We start from the raw sequence: 25,094 nt of genomic DNA, 5'->3' as shown, positions 1-25,094 counted from the left end.
AGGGAGGTGGTGAATAAAGCAGGGAGGTGGTGACTATAGCAGGGAGGTATAGAATAAAGCAACCTTTCTTTAAAGGTGTAAAGATATTACTAATGACATGTAGTTCAGATGTCTAGCTAAGATGTTTAATGTACCTGTCTAACTGGTTCTATAACTAGTGCACTCATTTTAGAAATCAAGCAGAGATCCAAAATACTTACCTAAGGAAACTATTTTAGGATAATTTGTGCCATTCCCCTTGACGGGACGGGGGGGGGGGGGGTACACGTCATGCAATAGATGCCCCTATATTTTAGTTTTTGCCCCAGTCCTCCACTGCCATATGCATCCAAATGATAAGACAAAAAGATACATGCACTACAATTGTAACTGGCCAAAGGGCGGTGTTTTGTTTAAATGTTGTTATTATTGCTGCTGTGTAACAAGCAGTAATTTACTTGCACTTCTCATACGCACACACACACACTCAACAGCGCCGCGGAAACACGGTGACACACATCGGGGCTGTAGGGCGGCAGCCATATGCGGCCGGGTACAAGTGCGGCCCGACACACTGCATCTAGGACCCGGCGTGCCGGTGCGAGCCCAGCGGTCGAAACTTCACCGATCTCTGGGCGCAGGCTGGAGGCGGGGCCGCTGTGGCGTCACCCGTCGGTGCGCGTCCCCTTCGCCCGAGACGTGGGGCTGCGAAAGTGAAAGCAAAGCAGGAGGCAGCGGAAGAGGGGAAGAGGGAGAGAGGCAGGGTAGGAGAGAGGGGGGACGCCTTTGAGCTCTTTCTCGGGGAGCACCTGGGACTGGGCGTGTGCCCGTGCGTGTGCCCGTGCGTGTGCATGTTGGCCACTATCACCGGAACCGCGCTCCCTGCTCCCTCACATGCACACGCCTCTTACCCGCAGCCCCGCGGAGCGACTTGGCGGCTGATTGCCGCGACACGCCGGATCCGTCCGGAAAAGCAGTGGATCGCATTGACCCAAACGGCGGCTGCCCCAGGACGCGCAACACAGGTGAGCGCAAACTTTTCCTGGGCGCGTTGACACCAGTTAATTTATCGTAGATATCGTCCCTTCTGTGCTGATGCCATATAATAATAATGATTATTATTATTGCTGATGTCTTTTTGCAGCGCTGTACGAAACAATGGGGCAGCGACCCGGTCGCTTTAACGCTTAACGTATAGGAGACATGCCTACGTTTTATTTTTTACGTCGTTCCTGCAGTATTTAATAAAGTGCATTACGCGCGGCTGTTTTACAGGAGCGGTGTATCCTAATTAAGGAAGTATCCGCTCTGATATGCCTCCCTGCCTTTTACAGTGATAATGTTCACGAACGTGTCTGTCATAATTCTGCTCGAAACGCTAATAAGTGAAACCTCTTACACAGGATGTAGCCGTTTCGGCGATTTTGTTTACATATGCGGTACTTGGCGTACTTTACATGTGTTTGCATGAGATGTCCGGCGCTTTTGTATTCCGGCAAACCACAAGTTGGGCATTATAATATTGCGAACAAACACGAATATTTTCAACGTGATGTCTCAGCCACCGGTGTTCTATGAGCCGGTCGTGTGTATGTGTGTAGAGGGACCTGTAAATCTCCTGTCCTCTAATCGCGCTACTTGCACGTGGATATTTCCATCCCTCCCCCACCCTCCCCATCAGCTTGTTAAGGCTGTTGTTGCATACCCCTGGTTGCCTGATGTTATATATGTATATAGGCTGGATAATGGCACCACAGAACAGGTCGTTTCAGTGCCATGTCGACTCAGATGTCTGTGTTCAGGTCGTGTGCTCAGACTGTGTATACCAAGCTGGGGTGGGCTGGTTGCACTGTGTGTTATGTAGACGTCTGAAAGGTCTTTAATCATCCTCCTAGCTACAGCTGATTGTCAGTACTGGGGAGATTCATGGTTTCACTGTACTTGCAGCCTGGTAAACCGCATGGAGAAGAGCTCCGTATCACCAGGTCAGCTGGTCTACAGCCTCTGGTCATCATGAAACCCCCCCCCCAGCAGGATGATGAGTCGAGGAAATTTACAGACCATGCCCCCCTTATTCTCACAGTCTGACTGTTGCCAGTCAGTCAATCAGTCAGTCAGTCAGTCAGTCAGTCAGTCAGTCAGCATCAGGGTACAGAGGTGGGGGTGTGTGTTAGATCATTTCGGGATTTCCAGGTGATGCTTTGAACTTGCATGCCCCCACCCCCCATTCCCCCACATATATATATTTGTGTAAACATGTCTGTCGGTCAGGCAGGGTTGCCGGTGCTGTTCCACAAATGGAAAATGCTCCTGGATTTGCCGATCCAACCATTGTGTTTGTTTTTTCTAGCATTCACTCCATTCGGGGTGGTGGTGGGGGGGGGGGGGGGGTACTAAAGTAAATCAAAAAATGTAGGGACATCTCTTGTGGATAGATTATGACAGAGGATGCAGTAGAGGTGAGGAATTTTCTAGAGCTTATAAAAAATGAGCATGGTCCCCTCCCTCACACCATCTGCTGGCACCAAAACATATAGGAGGCCAAGTAAATGCTTCTGTTCTGCAAGTAGGGGGTGCTAATAGAGATTAATCAGAGAGCGGGTGCCTGCAGGTCAGCCTGTCTGCTGTAGTATCTCTGTGGAGCTCATTCTCCAGCTGCAGCTCTGTGTGAATTCCTGCATATCTAAGTGACGGGGGCTCACGTTTCCACTGCTGCATCGGACAGCATGGTTAGAGCGAGTGTGTGTCTGTGTGTGTGTGGGCGCACATGTGTGTGTGCATGTTTGCGCGTGTGTGTGTCCATGTCTGTGCACATGCGTGTGTGTGTGCATGTTTGTGCATATGTGTGCATGTGTCCATGTGTGTGCATGCATGCTTGCATGTGTGGTGGCTGTAGTCCCACTGAGTCCATCGCAGCTGCGGTGCATCGTCTGCTCACTCCAGGACACCCTAACACTAACGGTTGCAGTCAGACGACCACAGGCTGCCCCTCCTTGACTTCAATCTGGAAGCCTGATGTCCAGCAAACGGGGAATTCATTTCCTGTTATATTGTCTGCTCTTTGACCTTAACAAGCAAAAGCCTTCAGTGTCCAAGATTCTGTGAAACACCAGAACTAAACTGGACTTTGAGCAGAACAGGCTCTTTTCTGTGTGTGTTTCACAGGAATAAATACCCAACCGCTTCTGCAGTGCCTACATGTAGTTTAATTTTCCAGGCTTTCCATGTAAGGTACTTGCACTACTTTGTCATCTATTTTCGAAAAGCTTGCTTTTAGAAATATTCTCATTAGCATATATTATAACAGTATACTTCAATCCTGCAAAGTAACCGATACATACTATGGCACTAATTCTGAACTTTCTGCGAAATGGTAAGTGGCTGAAACATGTTTAGCCTGGAGTTTAAACGCAGTAATGGCTGCCCACTTATCTCCATGATCATGAGGTCGGGCTTCCTCTCCTGCATCGCAGGGGCTGCTGGTGCTTCCTGAAAACCTGCCGAGTTCCCTAGAAGAGCGAACGCTGGTTGTACAGCAACAAAAACGGGAATTGGTTGGGCTGGTCAAAGTTCCTGACAAGTTCCCTTTAAAGTGACATGATGCGTCTATCAGACTGTTTTTTTTTTTCAGCCAAGTAACGAATGCTTCCATATAAGTAAGGTCATGTATATATCCATCCATTTTCCAAACCGCTTATCCTACTGGGTTGCAGGGGGTCCGGAGCCGATCCCGGAAGCAATGGGCACGAGGCAGGGAACAACCCAGGATGGGAGGCCAACCCATCGCAGGGCACACTCACACACCATTTACTCACACACCTTTCACACCTACGGGCAATTTTGCAACTCCAGTTAGCCTCAGCCTGTTTTTGGACTGTGGGGGGAAACCGGAGTGGTCATATATATATATTTTTTGAAAATCATAATATGCAGAAGAGGCGTGACCGTTTTCTCTACATGGCCAAGCTGAGTTGTCCCAACACCTCTCTGTAATTTGATGCTCCTAACACATAATATTCTTCTCTGTCTTCTGGAATCCAATCTGGCCCAATGAATCATTAAGTAATAATGATAAGTACTAAAGTTCTGTTGCTTGTGGTTGTAAATGTTTGACGTGTTGGGTAGGCTGAGGTACTGTCCTCAGGACCCCTCCGGGGCTACTTTGTACATCTCTGAAGGCCTCTCTATTCCATAGAATCCTTCAACCACTAAATCAGAATAAAAAATGAGAAATCTCAAGCTGCTCCCTACATTTCTGACTGGCACGCAATTACTGTTCGAGCAGTGGGGGGGTGTTGATTATATGGCATCTGCACTGAAGAGTTTAAAAACGTTTTAATGTCCAATCAAGCATAGGCTTATTCCTGGGGATTGTGCTTAGTCCTGGAAAAATACTCGCAAGGTGTTGCATGAATCTGAAAGTGAGATGCTTATCTTAATTCACGTGTACAAATGCAATCTACATCTTATTTTGTACTACATACATGCATAGGAATAGCAAATACTGAATTTTGAGGGTGAATCTTACATGCAGTCATTTGATCTGGTCGCTATAACGGCCTGCTTGGCAGTCTCAGGGTCTCAGGTCACCCTGCATTACTCACGCTCGCTCTGCCAAAAAAAGGCTGGATTTGCGTCTGTGTGTTGGCCACCACCGCCCGGATGCTGTGATTAGAAGTTTCTACACGTATCCTGCTCAGGCCTGCACGTATCAGTCTGTATGCTGGATTATTGAAAAACTGAGTTGTTGATCCACAGATGTCTGATTGGCTGGACACAGTGGCCCTCACCCAGGTTTGAAGATAGATGGATGTGTGTGTGGTTGTCAGAAAATGTCCCGAGTCATGTTTGGAAATCCTGTGTATCTGTGTTGTGATGCTTTACCTGCTACATCGCGGATGGGCAGGCAGACATGACAGATGGCTCTCTGAAATCTCTCCTCACCTCCCCGCGCTTAAGTACCTTAGAAGGAATTTTGCAGGTGGCACCTTCCGCAAGCCACTGTGCAGGGCCCTTCTGCGGCCCTTCTGCGGCCTTCACGCTAATCCCCTGCACTGTTTCATGCGGCCACCCCTCTCTCCAGTAAGCTGGCTCCTCTATCTGCACCATGTGTCAGCCTCTCTGTTGTACCAGGCATTTGTTATATAATCAAAACAGGTTTCCACGCCATTGCTGTTTACTTAAGACTTGTAACGAGGATTGATATATCAAGATCCCTCTGGCGATTTTCACGTTGCCTCGTATGTTAACCGCTGTTATTTACGGTCCTTTGTGGCGTACGTCAGCATTGCAGGATGGGCCCCGATATTCTTGTCCTCAGCATAGTGAGCGATCGCTTAATCACTGCGCTCAAAGACCTAATGGGAGACGAGCCAGCGGTGGCAGCGTTTCCTCAAGAAGCACTCAGTCTTATCTGTGTCCAACTTGCCGCATTTCTCCACTTAAGATCTGCATAGTCGCATTTCTACCATGGAGCATTAAAACAGCAACAGCTGCTCGTGTTTCTCTGGTCACCTGCATTCCCGCCTGCGATCTCTCACTTTGGACACAAAAAACACTGAGCCGTCCTCCTCACTGCCCCAGGGAATCGGGGATCCTCCTATGTTGGGCTTTACCTCACCGCAGCACAGTAACTGTGTATGAAACGCATCCGCCTGGAACGAATACCTCTCAGAGCCAGAAGAACAGACTGGCTCATTCTGCTTGCCTGGCATGGTTCTGATTCTGGTCCAATTGCCAGCCTTCTAGCACAGATAAAGGCTCTATTGTGTGTTGGGAAAATATCAGTGTGAATTACACTCATTCAGGAAATGAATCGCATCCTCAGAGTGGTTCGTTACATTTTTCACACACCAACCTGCCGACGTTGATTATTCATGGGGCGATCAGATGGTTATTCTTACAATGAGAATGAGTGGTGCCTGAACCGGTGCTCGCTGAATTACCGTATGTTGTTTTCTGGTACAGATGCCATCTTCATTACAAATCTGCTGGCGTAAACAGATTACAGGAGTAATCGGGTTAAAGGACCAGGCTTGCGGTAACAAAAGCTGCCCACCCTAACTGCTTATGTTCCCAACACGGCTGTCTACCTCACAGCACATAGCTGTTCTCCTGATAGCACACAGCTGCCCTCCTCCTCACAGTACATGGCCGCCCTTCTCCTCACAGCACACGGCCGCCCTCCTCCTCACAGCACAAGGCTGCCCTTCTCCTCACAGTACATGGCCGCCCTTCTCCTCACAGCACACGGCCGCCCTCCTCCTCACAGCACAAGGCTGCCCTTCTCCTCACAGCACACGGCCGTCCCCCTCCTCACAGCACACGCCCGCCCTCCTCACAGCACACGGCTGCCCTCCTCCTCACAGCACACGGCCGTCCCCCTCCTCACAGCACTCTGCCGTCCCCCTCCTCACAGCACACGGCTGCCCTTCTCCTCACAGTACACGGCCGCCCTTCTCCTCACAGCACACGGCCGCCCTCCTCCTCACAGCACAAGGCTGCCCTCCTCCTCACAGCACAAGGCTGCCCTTCTCCTCACAGCACACGGCCGTCCCCCTCCTCACAGCACACGGCCGTCCCCCTCCTCACAGCACACGGCCGTCCCCCTCCTCACAGCACACGCCCGCCCTCCTCACAGCACACGGCTGCCCGCCCTCCTCACAGCACACGGCCGTCCCCCTCCTCACAGCACACGGCCGTCCCCCTCCTCACAGCACACGCCCGCCCTCCTCACAGCACACGGCTGCCCGCCCTCCTCACAGCACACGGCCGTCCCCCTCCTCACAGCACACGGCCGTCCCCCTCCTCACAGCACACGGCCGTCCCCCTCCTCACAGCACTCGGCCGTCCCCCTCCTCACAGCACACGGCCGTCCCCCTCCTCACAGCACACGGCCGTCCCCCTCCTCACAGCACACGGCCGTCCCCCTCCTCACAGCACTCGGCCGTCCGCCCTCCTCACAGCACTCGGCCGCCCGCCCTCCTCCTCACAGCACTCGGCCGCCCGCCCTCCTCCTCACAGCACTCGGCCGCCCGCCCTCCTCCTCACAGCACTCGGCCGCCCGCCCTCCTCCTCACAGCACTCGGCCGCCCGCCCTCCTCCTCACAGCACTCGGCCGTCCCCCTCCTCACAGCACTCTGCCGTCCCCCTCCTCACAGCACACGGCCGTCCCCCTCCTCACAGCACACGGCCGTCCCCCTCCTCACAGCACTCTGCCGTCCCCCTCCTCACAGCACACGGCCGTCCCCCTCCTCACAGCACACGGCCGTCCCCCTCCTCACAGCACTCGGCCGTCCCCCTCCTCACAGCACTCGGCCGCCCGCCCTCCTCCTCACAGCACTCGGCCGCCCGCCCTCCTCCTCACAGCACTCGGCCGCCCGCCCTCCTCCTCACAGCACTCGGCCGCCCGCCCTCCTCCTCACAGCACTCGGCCGCCCGCCCTCCTCCTCACAGCACTCGGCCGCCCGCCCTCCTCCTCACAGCACTCGGCCGCCCGCCCTCCTCCTCACAGCACTCGGCCGCCCGCCCTCCTCCTCACAGCACTCGGCCGCCCGCCCTCCTCCTCACAGCACTCGGCCGCCCGCCCTCCTCCTCACAGCACTCGGCCGCCCGCCCTCCTCCTCACAGCACTCGGCCGCCCGCCCTCCTCCTCACAGCACTCGGCCGTCCCCCTCCTCACAGCACACGGCCGTCCCCCTCCTCACAGCACACGGCCGTCCCCCTCCTCACAGCACTCGGCCGTCCCCCTCCTCACAGCACTCGGCCGCCCTCCTCCTCAAAGCACAAGGCTGTCCTCTTCCATCATTTTTTTGTTATCTGCTTATTGCTTGTTTTTTGGGATGTAATGATATGTGCACAAACGAAAGTGTATTATGATAAATTTCTTTGTACCCAATCACACAAAACAGTACTAAGAGCTACAAGATCAAGATGCCATGGATATTACTGAAGCAATGATGCAAATACCTTACATGGAAGCAATGATGTTTTAGCACCTTGTTTCTGTGGTCAAACTGCAGTACTGGGTAGCTCAAAGAATTAGGATCCTCTTCATCACCCGCTCCATTAGGGAGGCATTAAGCCTATTGTCCAGTCTTTTTTTCCCAGCTGTTCTATGGCTAGACATTGTCAGCAATCGTCATACTATGTGGAAGTGTACAGAAGCACTTCATATTCACATGTGATTCCCTCCTTAACGTGCCAGTGAACAGCGCTTGCACGCCCCAGTGCTCCCTTTGAGTACTGGCTTGTACGTCCACATTATCCCTGTGAATAGGGCTCACACACCCTCACAATCCCTGAGAATTGGGCTAACAAACTTGCACAATCCCAGTGAACAGAGCTCGCACACTCCTGGTGAACCAGGGTTACATGCTTACACACTCCCTGTAAATAAATAGGGCTCAACGTTCCCTGTGAATAGGGCGTGCACACCCAGACACTCCTTGTGTATAGGAATACCATGCTTCCTGTGAATAGGACTAGCATGCTTCCTGTAAATAGGGCTAGCATGCTCCCTCTGAATAGGGCTAGCATGCTCCCTCTGAATAGGGCTAGCATGCTCCCTCTGAATAGGGCTAGCATGCTCCCTCTGAATAGGGCTAGCATGCTCCCTCTGAATAGGGCTAGCATGCTCCCTGTGAATAGGGCTAGCATGCTCCCTGTGAATAGGGCTAGCATGCTCCCTCTGAATAGGACTAGCATGCTCCCTCTGAATAGGGCTAGCATGCTCCCTCTGAATAGGGCTAGCATGCTCCCTCTGAATAGGGCTAGCATGCTCCCTCTGAATAGGGCTAGCATGCTCCCTCTGAATAGGGCTAGCATGCTCCCTCTGAATAGGGCTAGCATGCTCCCTGTAAATAGGGCTAGCATGCTCCCTGTGAATAGGGCTAGCATGCTCCCTGTGAATAGGGCTAGCATGCTCCCTGTGAATAGGGCTAGCATGCTCCCTGTGAATAGGGCTAGCATGCTCCCTGTGAATAGGGCTAGCATGCTCCCTGTGAATAGGGCTAACATGCTTCCTGTGTATAGGAATACCATGCTCCCTGTGAATAGGGATTGCATGCTCCCTGTAAATAGGACTAGCATGCTCCCTGTAAATAGGGCTAGCATGCTCCCTGTAAATAGGGCTAGCATGCTCCCTCTGAATAGGGCTAGCATGCTCCCTGTGTATAGGAATACCATGCTCCCTGTGTATAGGAATACCATGCTCCCTGTGAATAGGACTAGCATGCTTCCTGTATAAAGGAATACCATGCTCCCTGTGAATAGGACTAGCATGCTTCCTGTAAATAGGGCTAGCATGCTCCCTCTGAATAAGGCTAGCATGCTCCCTGTGTATAGGAATACCATACTCTCTGTGAATAGGGCTAGCATGCTTCCCGTGAATAGGGATTGCATGCTCTCTGTGAATAGGGCTAGCATGCTCCCTGTGAATAGGGCTAGCATGCTCCCTGTAAATAGGGCTAGCATGCGCCCTGTAAATAGGGCTAGCATGCTCCCTGTAAATAGGGCTAGCATGCTCCCTCTGAATAGGGCTAGCATGCTCCCTGTGTATAGGAATACCATGCTCCCTGTGTATAGGAATACCATGCTCCCTGTGAATAGGACTAGCATGCTTCCTGTATAAAGGAATACCATGCTCCCTGTGAATAGGACTAGCATGCTTCCTGTAAATAGGGCTAGCATGCTCCCTCTGAATAAGGCTAGCATGCTCCCTGTGTATAGGAATACCATACTCTCTGTGAATAGGGCTAGCATGCTTCCCGTGAATAGGGATTGCATGCTCTCTGTGAATAGGGCTAGTATACAATATCTGTACTGGATCTGGACTCCTTTCTGTCTGAATGAAGAACTCTGGCTTGGACTAACACTGAGGTCGCCGGGCTTCTGAGATGTGAACAGCATTTTTAATCCTCCATGAAGACATGGACATGTGTAGATGGCAGGCTGGTCAAGCAGCGTGTCTAACCAATCAGACAATAGTGTTTATCTACTGGTCCTCAATCTGCGGGACATACATGACATGATCTCTAATTTGGTCTGACCTTGATTTATGTGCTTAAAGCTTCGATGGTGACCTTTTCGATTCATCCATGGTCTGCTGTCCTCGGCAGCAGGGAACGCAAACGTATATCATAGTGGATCCTGTAAGTGAGAGTGGAGGAAGACACTAGACTGGGGATCTGAGCTGCTCTCCTCTCCCTGGCCTCTGATTACTTAGAAGGCAGCATTAAATGCCAGCTGATGGCGGGAGCAGCCGTGGGTGCGAATCAGGCAGTAATTGTTACAGTTTTTTGGGATTTTGGTGATGCGCCGCATTAGATGTGTGATCTGGCGCCATCATTAGCCTGGGGGCGGCAGCCCCCTGCGGCTCAGGGAAAAGTGGGTCACTTGGGGGAGAGCCAGAGTGGGGGACACGGTGGATTAGCACGGGAAAAGCCCAGCATGCAGCTCTCCTATCCGCGGTAATCCCCCATTTACTCGACGTCTGGGGACGCTGTCTTTGGGTACCGTGGCAAACTCACAAAACAGCCTCAATCAAACAGAATGCTCCAGATGTAGGTTTTTAATATTTTACTTATTAGCAGACACTCTTATCCAAAGCAACATATGTTTTTTTTAAAAAAAAAGAAAGCAGGGTCAGTCAGCCCCTTGAGCTAAGAACATAATAACATAAGAACTATACAAACGAGAGGAGGCCATTCAGCCCATCAAGCTCGCTTGGGGAGAACTAAACTAATAGCTCAGAGTCGTTAAAATCTTATCTAGCTCTGATTTAAAGGAACCCAAGGATTCAGCTTGCACTACATTATCAGGAAGGCTATTCCATACTCTGACTACACGCTGTGTAAAGAAGTGCTTCCTTAAATCCAGTTTGAAATGTTCTCCCGCTAATTTCCACCTATGGCCACGAGTTTGTGTATTTAAACTAATGCTGAAGTAACTATTTGGTTGAACAGCATCCAAACCTGTTAGAATCTTATACACCTGGATCATGTCCCCCCTCAGTCTCCTTTGCTTGAGACTGAACAGATTTAGCTCAAGTAACCGTTCCTCGTATGACATTCCTCTAAGACCAGGAATCATTTTTGTGGCCCTACGCTGCACCTTTTCTAAGGCCACAATGTCCTTTTTAAGATATGGTGACCAAACCTGCACACAATATTCTAGGTGAGGTCTCACCAAGGAATTGTATAATCTTAGCATAACCTCCCTTGACTTAAACTCCACACACCTGGCGATATACCCCAACATCCTATTGGCCTTTTTTATTGCTTCCCCACACTGGCGAGAATGGGACATGGAAGCATCAACATACACACCAAGGTCTTTCTCATGATCAGCTACCTTTATTTCAGTGACACCCATGAAATACCTGTACTTTATATTTCTGCTCCCTAGATGGAGTACCTTACATTTATCGACGTTAAATTTCATCTGCCAGGTATCGGCCCAGTCACTAATTAAATCAAGATCCCGCTGTAGCTGCTGAGCCGCTAATTCAGTATCTGCTACACCACCCACCTTGGTGTCATCTGCAAATTTCACCAGTTTACTGTATATATTGGTATCCATATCATTTATGTAAATTAGGAACAATTGTGGTCCTAAAATCGAACCCTGCGGTACCCCACTATGAACGCAAGCCCACTGTGACATTGTGCCTCTTATAACTACTCGCTGTTTCCTATCTGTTAACCAGTTATCAATCCAGGTCGCTACGGTACCTAAAATACCTGTCGCTTTGAGTTTAAGTAGGAGCCTCTTGTGGGGGACAACATCAAAAGCCTTTTGGAAATCTAAGTAGATGACATCATAGGCCTTCTTATCATCAACTTCCTGAGTAGCTTCCTCAAAAAACTCCAACAGATTCGTTAAACAGGATCTACCTCTCCTAAATCCATGCTGGCTATCCCGCAAAATGTTATTGGAGTCCAGGTAATCTACCATTTTCTCTTTGATTATAGCCTCCATAACTTTACCAGTTATACAAGTTAGACTGATTGGCCTATAGTTAGACAAAGTACTTCTATCCCCTTTTTTTGAAAATAGGCGTTATGAAGGCGTGCTTCCAATCAGAAGGTACCACACCTTCAGATAAGGATTTTTGAAACAGTAAAGTTAAGGGTCGGTAAATAATATCCCTCATCTCTTTTAACACTATAGGTAAGATGTCATCAGGGCCCTGTGATTTATTTATTTTGAGCTTAGCTAGGCTTTGCAAAACATCTGCTTCAGTTATATATCTATATTAGCTATAGACGATGCTGGGTAGGTAATAACTGGTAAATTACTAAGGTCCTCAACAGTGAATACCCGTGCAAAACTATTATTGAACTCATTTACTATATCAAATGTGGGTGGGATTAAGGCTCTGGCTCAGGGCAAACGGTAACATCACTCTGTTGAGCCTGATTCGAACCAGCGACCTTCTGCTCACAGGCACAGAGTCCTAATCTGCTGAGCCACGCAGTACACACCCCCATAGCCATTTTTAAAGTTTTCTAACAAGTTGCATGATGACATACAAATTGAGTACATTTCATGAATTGAAAGTACTGTTTGTGCTGGCAAAAGTTATGTTTCCCTTTAACACAGCAAAAACCTGATTCAGGCAGAAATTCAGCTTTCTTCCTCCTCCTGGGCTTTACAGAATTGTTAAATTTGCTTAGTTTTTTTCTTATTGGATGTGTACAGACCCGTGTGCTTGAAGATCAAAGTTGCTCTGAGTATCTGCCAGAACAAACGATCAGCGTGATCTTTTGGAACTGAACTGAAGGCTTGTGTCCTGTGGTCACGTGACCAAGACTAAGATGTGTCGGCCCCAGTGTCCCCTGGCATTCTCCTGAGAAGTGTGGGGCATTTCTGAGCTCTGCGTAGAAGGTCCCCTGTATGATCCTGTACTGGATAAGCTGGTTAGAATAACTTGGAATTTGGATGGATGGCCTAATGAGTGAGTATATCTCTTCCTATCTGCCTTCTCCATCCAACTTCCACACTTTCTGCACCCCTGGGGTTACTGTGACAATGAGCTCCTCTTTTCGATACCATGATGGTAAATTGCAGTGACGGATGGGTGGGGGAGTCCTCCTCCTCACCTGCCGCACTTCGCTGCTCTGCACCTGGGCGCCACCTTCCTGCGATCGCAATCGCAGTAGCAAACAGAATCTTTATTCCCCGAATACAAAAACTACAATTTCTTGCTGGTGGTTTCATGATGTAATTAATCAAGCAATTTAAACATATAATGAAGAAAAAAACAAAAAATCAAATAAAAATTAAGTAAAGGTAGAAAAATAGAAGATGTACAAATAATAAATTGGGGTGAGACAACCAAATGCATGTTGCAAACAACTTGGGGTATGTGAGAATAAGCTTCATAAGACAAATAAGGGAATGAAACCGGTACAGAAGCAGTGTGCTCTTCATGCGTCTCTATCTAGGACCATGAGAAGAAGCTGTTCAGGTGGCGGTTGGACCTTCTTCTCAGGGCTCTTACTCTCAGAGTAAGAAGGGAGATGTTTGAAGAGGTAATGACCAGGGTTGCAAAGAGTTGGCCATCACTTTATGTTCCTCATACTTTTTGAGTACAGGTTTTCAGATGGTAGAAGCTTCTCTGTACATCACACAATTTGTTGAAGTCTCCGCCTAGAATGTGATCTCGCACGGCCAAATCATTCAGACAGAGGATGTAATAACTGATTCTATTATGGCCTGGTAGACCTTAGCCTCTTAGAGCCCATGAGAAATTTCAGAAGAGCCGGGCGTGGCTCTGCTCACCATGGGTTTGAGTTTATCCAGGATACCTGCCCCCGTTCTGGGTTCTGGGGTTTGTTCCGCTGAAATTCTGCACTGTATTGGAAGAACTGGGATGTAATTTCTGATTCTCTGCCAAATTTGAGACAAAGAGTCGCTAATCGATGCAAACAAATGAGGGTGTTTTTCTTCCTTCTCCCCTTGCCGCTGTGTATCGCTTGGCCTCAAAAAAGAGTCTGACAGCAGTGTGAGCAGATACCATGAGCTGCCTGGATCTCCTGCTCCTCACTGTTACTCAGGAGGGTGCCGTGGATCTGCCATCCGTCGCGTGACAGAGGCCTTTCACTTCCAGCCAGCGTAGCGGTGGAGGTGTGCTGCATAGCCGGCTGCAGATTCGTTTTTGCAGGACAACCACAGGGGGCTTCCTGTAGTTTGTAGAATCTCCAGTCTTAGGCACAAGGGCCTAAAGCAGCATTTTCTCACTGCTGTTGCTGTAGTATAGTTGTGAGGTTTTTCTTGTCTGTCTTTAATTGCCTGACCTTTTCCAAACCTCCTCCCCCCCCGAAGTTACCCTTTGTTTATGTTCTGTTGGCAGGGTAAATGTTCTCCGTGCCTCGTGTTTGCCGACAGTTAAACCTGAAGCAAACGCTTCTGTCTGCATAGCTCCACCGTCATGCATTGCAGCTCTGACCCGGTTACCTTGGGCAACGGAGAACGAGTAATCCTTTGATTCTGAGTGTGTGCAGACTGCGGTGTGTTTTAACGTGTTCGGTGTGCTGCTGTCAGGCAGCATTACAGGGCTGTTTCTAGTACCCGGTGTGGTTTCGTGTAACTAATAGCTGCCTTCCCGCCTGGCAGGGCCCAATTTTGCCACAGAAGAGAGCGGACGTCCAGGTGCTCTGTGAGCCAGGTAAGCTGCCGTCCTGCCCCTGCGCCTCTCTGATGGTGGGGGGGGGGCAGGAGCCTCCCCGTGGGGTTTTCAAGGGGCATTTAAAAGTATGTCAGTCTAATGAATATTTGGTAACACTTTACTTAAGGCCATGTTTTAATAATTTCTAAACACATTCCTAACAAATAATAATGCATTCATAAAGCATTATAAACATGGCTATAAATAGTTATCAAAAGGTATAACACATTATAGCCATGTGTATTATGCATTATGACTGCCTTATGAAGCTCTCATCTATGATGCACTATAGGTACCTTTATAATGCATTATAATGGTCAGTATAAGCATTGAGGATGGTTTGTACTACATTATAAAGGTATCTTTAGTGTATTATAGATGAGAGCTTTATGACTATCTTTATAAATTTTAAAGTTAAAGTTTATAAATATTTATAGGCATGTTTTCTGATGAATGTGCTTATAAATGACTAAAAACATGGCCTTCAAATAAAGTGTTACTGAATACTTTTACAGCAGTGCAATTCGCATGCTGTGCAGTCAGCATTCTGGAAAGATCTGGATTCAGACATTGGCTCTAAATAATATTGAATTCAAAGAATCATTGCACCAGGTTTCGCTGTTATTGCATAAGTCGGGAGCTTGTAGGGAGGATGAAGGCTAGTGTATTACCATTCACTACTTCAGTGCTGTGTTGGTCATATTACTTTTTTCAGTAGCTACTGCAGGGCAGGGCATGGCCATTCTCAGCCAATGAGGACGAGGGTGGCCATAGAGAACCTTTACCTAGCAGGCAAAGTTGTCTTGTGTGTATATCTGGAATATGACTCGGCTAGATAATAAATTCCAAGCTGAGAGAACTCCTCCAGAGGTGAGACAACCGATAATGCTGAGGTGTGGAAAGAAGTCGTTCGTAAACACCCAAGGTTCTGTCAGAATAGAGGAACATTAGCATAGATTATATTAGCATAGCTTCTTAGGCTGCTGCTTTGATGTCAGTACAAAGTAAGAAGAGGCAGTGCCTCCGCCATCAGTCATCATTTTCTGTATTTCGACACCTTCGTCGAGGGCTGAGGAGGCAGTACACGCTTGCTGTGGTCTGGCTACGACAGTCATGAGGCCAGAAGAATGACAGCTTGAGAGTGATGCAATGTAACAACGTTGAGATGAGCTTTGTGGAGGCACAAGCTAAATACCGGCATTTATTAAATCATTATAATGACCTACCGATAATAGGAGACCTTACGAGAAGCTGCGCACATGAAAAGGTAACCCGATTCCTACCGTACACAGTGCAGTAGTTAACATAAACTTATGGTCCCTTGCTGGGAGGGAGTTCATAAGGTAGTGATGAATCCTGTCGGCTCATAGACGCATGCTGATTGCAAAACTGATTGTCCACGGGCACATCTGATTGGACACAAGCTCTGTGTGTCCACTGCTGACTCTGTTTTACTGACTGGTTGCTGGAATGTGACTCTTTGAGGTATCTCTAACTGGTCGACCCTTCTTGAACGAACCGCATGTCATGAGCTTTTCAACTTTCCCAGCCACATGATCCTCCTTCAAGGCATTTTACAAGGTCATCAGTAAAACAGCAGAGCACAGACACCCAGGACAGAAAACCAATTTGCCTTAAGCAAAAGTGATGGGGGGGGGGGGAGAGAGAGGGGGTCAAAACAGCTTTGAGGGCAACCAAGCAAATCAGTGCTGATTCCTGATGTTTAAGACCTTGGCCAATGTTAATCGAGAACCAGAAACGACAAACCAATGTGGGTAACAGACCAGTTTAGATCTGAACAAAGAGAACCTAACATGAGCTTTGTAGAGGTGTCACCGAGGAACACTCCTTAATTCGATGTGTCAGATCGGTATGAAATGATGCCAGGAAATGAAATGTGCGATTGATGGACTCTTGCCTTTTGTTAGTTCCTCTGAATCACATAGTCACGTTGAAGAATCATATCTTACATAATGATAGAGAGCTTGAAGATCATAAGATGGTATGTCGACTAATGGTGTAAAATATCATGTAAGTGCCAGGAGCAAGCAGAGCGCTAGCTCATCTCAAGACTCAAAAAACTTTGGAAAGTCAGAATGTTTCTAACTGCAAGAGATCCTCATCCAAAGGAGTTTTAGTACAGAATCATCCATGATTCCCATCCTTCTCGGGGCAGGAAGACGTCCAGATGGCTGCTGCAGTGTGTCATGGGGAATTTGTGGCTCCTTGGGGGGCAGAGGCCATGTATAATTCATGGGAGCCTCATGTAACTTTCAGCTGAGCAGAGGGAAAATCCAATCTAGGCATTAGCCAGCCGGATACGGATCTTGTGTGAAGCCGACAGCTTGCAGACACTTGGCATTCGAAGTCAAATGCCGCTTTGTTTATCCTGCATGTGGCCAAGGTGCAGTATTCAGATTGATATGTAGGCAACAGCAAATCATCTCTGAGATAGACCAGACGGTTAAATGTCAAAAAATATCTGTGAATAGGGTCCCGGTGACTGAAAAGTCGTGCCATTGTGTTGGGCACAACTGTTGTCTTTTACAGCTGCAAATGAGCATGCTTAAAGAACGGTAACCTGTAAGATAAATGATTGTTGTCATGAGGACTATCACTGCAGGTCCTTGAGAAGAATTAGGGCCCTATTTGCCTTCCCTCTGCACCTTTTACGCTTCGATTAGGAACCCAAAGTTTGTTTGTTTTTCTTGAGTAATGTAAACATTTTGGCATCGTTCCACCGAGGGCTGTATCCTAAGCCATTATATCAGCGAGTGGAAATAACACTAGTTAGGAATATGTGGCAGTGCCATGTGAATCAGCACGAGGGCACGAGTGCTGGGCATGTTGCGTAATGTTTCTTGGATAGAAAGAGCGTATTGTTAAATACGACAACGGGATTAAGGAATCATTATTATCATCTGCCATATTTGCTTTATTAATTCTGAAATTGTGAAGTACAGGTAAAGGTACAGGTAAGTAAATTAAAATAACTTTAATGTTTTAATGCTTATTTGATAAAACTGTGCTGCCAGTTATGTGCTGGTAATTGTCTATTTCTGGTCAGTGTAAGAACAACTCAGAGTGCCAGTTTCCAAGTAACAGACAAGGATCAACCGTGATGAGTCAGCGCTGAGGCCTGTTGCTGGTTTTTCTAAAGAGAAATTTACAAATGTGAGCTTTCATAATAATTTAGGGGTTGGAAAGACTATTGCTTTAAAATGCCTGTAATAAAAAAATATATAGCTTTCAGAATCTCCATAGATCTGCTTAATTCCAGTTACCTTCTGTCATACAGGGTGATAAATTGAGAAAAGTCCACAAAGAGGCATTGTACTGATAATGAGGGTGATCCAATGTTATCTGACAAGCAGTGTGACTGTGAAACAGGACCTACATTTATTAAAATTACTGAGTTTTCCTGTTTTCCTGTGTCTTATACGTGTCAGGTTTTGAATGGGGTGATACTGGTACTTAAATGTTTATGTACATGTGCGTGTTTGTGCGTCTTGCATGTGTGCATTTCCTTAAGCTAGAGCTGCCAAGTTCTAATCCTGGAGGGCCAGTCTAAAATGCAGTTTGCAAATTGCCCTGCTCAAGTAGACCTACTACACCTGGCTGTTAGCTGGTGAGCTGAATAAGGTGTTTGAGCAGGGAAATCTGCAAACCGTGTCGCAGACTGGCCCTCCAGGACCGGAATTGGGCAACTCGTGCTTAAGCATTCAGGAGTGTGCACGTGATCCTCTCTATGTGTAATCAGGTGTTAAGTGCAGCTTTTCCCTGCTATTTTGCCGGACATTCCTGTGGTCAGTGTATCCTGCTGTCTTGAGCAGTGCATTGTGGTCTGTGATCATGATGGAGCTGCAGGATTTTCATTAACGAGCCAGATCTCTAGCAGAGGGCATGTATTCCTTTGTTTGCTAAACGTGGGGTAAAATCTCACCCACTTCTCTAGCTGCTTGTGGTCCTCATTTTCCATAGCTGAGTGGGGCTGCTTTATAGCAACATTCCCCTGGAGACCTTGGTAACAAAGGAAGCTGATGATGAGCTGACATCTGAGTTGTGGTTGAATCCTCACTCAGTGCTGTATTGCCTGCTAGTACTAATGCAGACGCTGTGTGGCTCGGTGGTTTAAGATACTGTGATTGTGCTCAGAAGGTCACCAGCTCGAATCCCAGAATCAGCGGAATGATGTCACTGTCGGGCCCCTGAGCAAGGCCCTTAATCCCAATCGTCCCAGGGACCGGCTGGCCCTGTTTTCTCAAAAGTGCACACCTCTTTGGGTAGTTGATGCTAAATAAATTAAAATGTAAATGTTATGCACAGGCTTAGGAATTAAACACACAAAAGAAGTAATTTTATTACTTGTGTCAATGCATGGCATTTCCTCACTGAGCTGCTAATGGGCCCTTTGCTGCCCGTCAACCCAAACATGGAAATGGGTTTAAGCATCCCGCTTTCGCCGGAGATGAAACATGGCAAGAGATACATGTTCATTTTCTGGACTCTGCTGGACAGCGCAGAGAGGGGGGGCCGTGGTATCTTCCGTGATCGCCTGCACTTGTTTGACGTCAGGTCTGAACCTAATCTGAGGGTTCGGTGGCACGGCAGAGGGGCCACCGTCATTGCCGGCCTCTGGAGGGGGTTTGACACCTACCCTCCAATTAATGTGTGAAGGTGGCATGGTCTCCACCTCTGGGTATGCTGAATTCATGAATATGTATTGCCCTCGTGTGTGTGTGTGTGTGTGTGTGTGTGTGTGTGTGTGTGTGTGTGTGTGTGTGTGTGTGTGTGTGTGTGTGTGTGTGTGTGTGTGTGTGTGTGTGTGTGTGTGTGAGTGGATGCACTTCCTTGAGTGTGTGCCCCCTTCAGGTCGTACATGAGCATCACACCCTGTGCTTTCTGGGATATGCCCTGGATCTCTGTCTGTACACCCCTAGTTTCTGGTTCAGGTCCCAGGGGGGCCTTTGAGTGGGTACTTAACCCAAATTGTAAATAGGCAAAACTGGAAATGATTTGTTATTAGAGCATTTGTTTAGTGATGTCAAGGACCTCTGCCTTAAAGAAAAGTGAAAAAGGAGGTATTTAAATGCTGCTTATAGAGTCTGTGAGGTTCCATGGAGGCTGTCTGTTGCTGTATGTGCTTCAGGACACGTGCCCTGTGTCTGCATATGTCTGTGTGGCACCGGGCCGCACACTTGTTTCAGAATGTCGTGTTACGGATAATAATGGACGGTCCATATAGCCGTTTTTTTCTGATGTGTCTCATTTTCCTGAAGAGATGCTGATTCTCTTTGGGGATTTTGCAGGTTTTAGCCAGTATGTTATAAAAGATCACAGCACTTTCAGAGGACTGTATTCCAGTCTAATGACGGGGATGCAGAAATGATAACAAAGAGCGACATGATTTTGTAGAGACGATGGATGTCACCGCAGTACTGGGAACGCAGCCATGTGACTCGCACAGCTTTCCGCGGCTAACCTCAATAGTGGCCAGTGCCTGCTTTTCTCTGTAACGTGTAAACACAGGGCGCCTGTCGTGTGTGTTATTAGTCCCAGTAACGCGCCACCACTGTTAAAATCATCCTTTAACCATTCTGGTCTCTCCCGGGTCCTCCTTTAAACACCCGAGGTTTAGTGCATGCTGCAGATGTCAACTGGAGACACTGAAAGGATGCACTCATCTTCTGAGGATGCCACTCCAAAACACGCCCCCCCCCACCCCCTGGGTTTCTGTTTGGAACTGGAATCACTTAGAGCATTAATTGGCTAATTCCGCTTGAGTGCTTCTGAAGTGGGGGCGGTGTGGAGGCGTGATGCCGAGTATAGGCCGACCGTCCACGTTCCCAGCACTGCTAGAGGTCCCAAATAATGGCTGTTTTGGTGTCTAGCATCCCCTCTACCTTCCCTCTTTCCATCCACAATGACACACAGACATTGAAGGCCGGCCCTGGCAACCTACATGGGGAATTCGGGGTTCTCTGTGTTAGGGGGGGGGTCTGCCTGGCTTGCAGTCAGCCGAATTTCAGTGAGGCACAATTAGGCTGTGTTCCATAGCGGCCTTCGTCTAGCTCGACCTGCGGCAGCCTTCCTCTGGGAAAGTGTTGTGATGTTATTGTGATGTTTACCTATGATTTCAGATCTCACATCTGATAGAGAATTTCCACAAGCGGCCTCCATAACTAAAGAATAAGATGCTCTCCAGTGCTAAAATTCTCCTTTGGTGATTTTGATAATGTGTATTTAAAATTAATTTGATTTTGTACATTAGTTCAAAAACATACCTATCTTATTATCTATAAATAGCTCATTGTGTGTGTGTGTTTGTGTGTGTGTGTGTTTGCATAGATCACATTTGGGGACCAAAATGTCCACAAAGTGTGGTAAAACTTGTTATTTGGACAATGTTCCCACAAGGGGAAACTCAATTTTATAAAAAATCTGTGACTAATCAAAAAACTAAAAATGCCAAAAGTCTTGTATTTTGCTTAGTTACTTATGGTTAAGGTTAGGGCTGGGTAGGAGTTCAAGTTGTCATGTTGTGATTAGAGTTCTTCCCATAGAAAGGAGAGTCCCCACAAAGATATAATTACAAACCTGTGTGTGTGTGTGTGTGTGTGTGTCCTGTGGCAGCAGAGTGTCAGACTTGTGCTGTGGTTCCTCTAAAAGGCTCACTGTGACCCTGAAATGGGAAAGTGGGTATGGAGTATGGCTGGATGGAGGAAGTCATACGTCCAAATAAGTCACTCTGTGTCGGTGTAGATGACTTGCCAATGAGACATGTGATTGTGGTCCATATCCACTTCCTGCTTAGATTTCCTGTGTGCTCTGTGTTATGTATCTGTCCGAGGCTTCTGGGAGCAAGAAGTTGCTTTTGAAACATACACGGTTATGCAATGGAAGCAGCGATATCGTAGCAGGGGGGCATCAGCGCAACACAGGGTCATATGCTCAAAACGGGGGACCTGCCTAGCAGGTGGGCGTCTGCCTAGCAGGTGGGCGTCTGCCTAGCAGGTGGGCGTCTGCCTAGCAGGTGGGCGTCTGCCTAGCAGGTGGGCGTCTGCCTAGCAGGCGGGTGTCTGCCTAGCAGGTGGGCGTCTGTGCAGCACTGGATGCCGTGCTCCTTATTATGAATAACTTTCATTTAGTTTCTTACCGACTGAAGTTCAAAATAAAGGTCGTACACCATTTGAGTGTGACCCTAACTCAGAGTGTCAGGATGCGTCAGTCGTACCTTCATGTCCCTTGTCGTTGCAGGGCCTGAGAGAAGCCACCCACTGTGAAGTTGATGCCTGGCAGCACGACCTGCCTTGTGTCCCTGTGGTAGTTACACACAGCACCCTGCAATAACCATGAATGCAGACCCCGGGTTTCAGGCCAGCCCGGACCCAGAGCCCCAGGCAGAGCTGGCCAACCAGGTGGCGACCGTCAGCCTGACTCCCCCCGAGACGAGCACCGGGGCCGGCCTCAAGAATGGGGCGGGGGGCACCGAACCCAAGAAGCCAGGTGAACGGCCCCACCTGTCCAGCAGAAAGCTGTCCCTGCAAGAGCGGGGGACATACGCAGGGGCAGGGGGTACAGCTGGCACCCATATATCCCCCAGGGCGCCGCGCAGGCCCACCATTGAGTCGAAGCACGTGTCCATCTCTGACACCCAGGTGAGGCTTGGAGCACGTCCTACAAATCTGTCAGCCATACCGCTGCAAATCCATTACCCATACCACTACAAATCTGTCAGCCATACCGCTGCAAATCCATTACCCATACCACTACAAATCTGTCAGCCATACCGCTGCAAATCCATTACCCATACCACTACAAATCTGTCAGCCATACTGCTGCAAATCCGTTCGCTATACCACTACAGATCCCTTAGCCATACTGCTTCAAATCCGTTAGCCATTCTGCTACAAATCCATTAGTCATACTATGACAAATCCATTATAGATATCGCTTCAAATCCGTTAGCCATACCACTACAGATCCATTAGCCATACTGCTTCAAATCTGTTAGTTATACCACTTCAAATCCATACCATCATGTGTACAGCATCTCAGGACACAGCCTTTGCTGTCTTCATCACAGGTCAGGTGCAGAAAAGCCTGATTCGATGACAAAAAGAGTTCATCCACCTGAGCAATGCCCCCTGAGTCGCAATAGCCACTGACTAAGCTGTGCTATGAAGATAACAGGGGCAATTTATGTTGCTTAGACAAATAAAACATACAAATATATATAATTTTATTAAAGGACAACTTTGTTATGTGCCTTTATCTCCATTGCAAAAGTCAACTGTAGCACCTGCGAGTCGATATTACATCACGCAGGCAGACCTGTCTCTTTGCTTCCAGTGGAACATTTAAAAAAATGTTTGCTGTTGTAACAAAATCAGTTACACTGGTTTGTAGACTCTTGTTTAAAGGGAACTGGGAAAGCACTGCTTACAGTGTGAAACAGCTGCAGAACCACATGAGGGAGGTGCTGCCTGCCTGCACCCCCAGGCTCGACAGTGGTTTGATGTTCCCATTTGGCATGTTTCTGAGGGGGCCTCGTTTGAAAGGGATGACATTTCTGTCCCTGAAGGGTAACGGGATTGAAGCCGTGGCAGCATGGTGTTCTTATCTATCCAGCATTTTCTCTCCTCTGTCCCCCACTAACCATAACCTACAGCCCCCGCCTCAGCATTTTAAACCGAAATCAGGGAGACCAATCGAGCCAATGAGAGAGGCCAATTTTCAACTACAAATGTCTAAATTTAGTGTGTTTTTTTGTCTCAAGCAAAATTGTTTTTGAAGTAGCAACAAGCTGTGTACCCAGAGCACAGTTCAGTGAGAGGTGACATCTAGTTTAATTCATAAGGAGGTTTTAAGATGTCACCACTAATTTGGTCCGGCTGAAGACAGCATGAAGACAGCGCTGTGAGTGGTTGTCACATGTTTGTTTCCTTGTTGTAAGTCGTGTCCCTTCAATTATTTAGGACCTCTGAATTAAGGACCAGGTCTGGCAGGACAGTGGGGCTTAATTTTAGCAGCAACTTGAGCACATACTGTGCGTGACGTTAAATTAACGCTTGCGAAATGAATCGCTAGTAGCGGTGAAGGACAGATTCTTGGGTTAAGCCATGACCTTGTGTCTCTCTCGGACATCCTGCAGAGATGGTGTCGGGGCATCAAAGTGTGTCCCGTCAGTAGGCCAGGAAGGGTGGGGTGGCACATTGGAGTCTGCATCGGCAGAGCTTGAAGTCAATAAATGCAGGCGGTTTTTTCAGTTTGTCTTGCATAACATGGACCAGTTTCACATTTAAGTCTGCATATTTATTTTTCCTAAGTGGCACTAAAAGCAGCTGCCGCTGCTCTGAATGTTGCACGCTGTGGCACACAGAGGGAAGCTGCCCTCTTGCCTTTGGTCAGTGATACCCAAAGACACCGTTCTTTTGAGCCTCGCCACTCCTGAGCCTGGTGTATGGATGAGTTTCTCAGCACTGTCGATTTCTGCTGCCGTGAAACGGTGTCATTGTTCTCACCCCCCAGCTGAGATGGGTTCCGGCAAGCAAGAGACAGACCGCTGGGTATCGATCGTCCAGCAGACTGGCTCTGGCTGAGAAATTCAGTTACTGGTGTCTTACCAGGAAGAGTGTGTCAGACTGTGTGTGTGTGTATGTGTGTGTGTGGGTGTGTTTGCCGTGTGTGCGTCACTTTCCAGCTACAGCTTTCACTCTCCAGGCTGGGAGAGGGGTGTTACATGGCATTCAGACTGAACCATAACAGACATCAGCAGACATCATGTGATCTTCCCCATCACGTGACACTAAGACCCTCGCCATGTTTGCGGTGGATGATGTGGGTCATGTGACCTGTGTAGTGTTTGTCCTGCTGAGGACGTCCTCTTGAATTGTCTCTGTTCCGCCGTGCGGGGTTCAGTGACAGCCACCGGCGACGCTGCTTGTTTACAAACACTAAGAATAACTGTGCTGTGAATTATTAATGTTTTTTTCCTTTCCTTGTTTTACTGGTCTGCTGGCTTGGTGAAAAATATGAATGGTGCCTTAAGTAACACACAGAGGTATGACCAGGCACAAGGGCGTCCTAAGGTTCGGGGATTTTAAATCTGCCTTAATGTGGGGGACGTGAGATTGGTCATTTAAAAGGAGCTCGGGCAAAATGCCTCAGTCTCTCCATTAAAATGCTGTGAGCTGGCGCCCAGGGCTGTTTGGAAGGCAGGCAGGGTGCTTTGTACGAGGCTGGGGGGGCCATCTTTGATTTACAGTGGCTCCCCCCCCCCCTTTAGCACTGAGTGCGTCTCACAGCTCAGGAGCCCCAGCATGGATGCTGCACTCTGCCTCCTCATTGGGGGCAGGGCCTGTCACCGTAGGCTGAATGTTTGAAAACTACGCACCCAGCGTACAGCATGCTGCCTGCCATGTTGCTGCTCCATCTCCCTGCC

At 48.3% G+C, this 25,094-nt stretch overlaps 1 protein-coding gene across 3 annotated transcripts in view; it reads left to right on the top strand.

The window, feature by feature from the left end:
* The first annotated feature begins 476 nt into the window (after positions 1 to 476).
* The window catches only part of camkk1a (calcium/calmodulin-dependent protein kinase kinase 1, alpha a), a 41,829-nt gene continuing 17,211 nt past the window's right edge, over positions 477 to 25,094 (top strand). Inside the window, exons 1-4 of one of the 3 annotated variants that reach the window (XM_049016684.1) lie at positions 477 to 743; positions 897 to 1,004; positions 14,599 to 14,650; positions 21,908 to 22,308. In XM_049016684.1, the coding sequence (XP_048872641.1) occupies positions 22,003 to 22,308 (306 nt within the window). In that variant the 5' untranslated portion in view covers positions 477 to 743; positions 897 to 1,004; positions 14,599 to 14,650; positions 21,908 to 22,002. Of the gene's footprint in view, positions 1,005 to 14,598; positions 14,651 to 21,907; positions 22,309 to 25,094 lie in introns of all 3 variants that reach the window. The other 2 variants (XM_049016685.1, XM_049016686.1) reach the window with 2 other exon arrangements.

This window comes from Brienomyrus brachyistius, chromosome 6, assembly GCF_023856365.1.
Source record: "Brienomyrus brachyistius isolate T26 chromosome 6, BBRACH_0.4, whole genome shotgun sequence".
Taxonomy (NCBI): domain Eukaryota; kingdom Metazoa; phylum Chordata; class Actinopteri; order Osteoglossiformes; family Mormyridae; genus Brienomyrus; species Brienomyrus brachyistius.
This window is presented reverse-complemented; position numbering and strand designations above follow the sequence as displayed.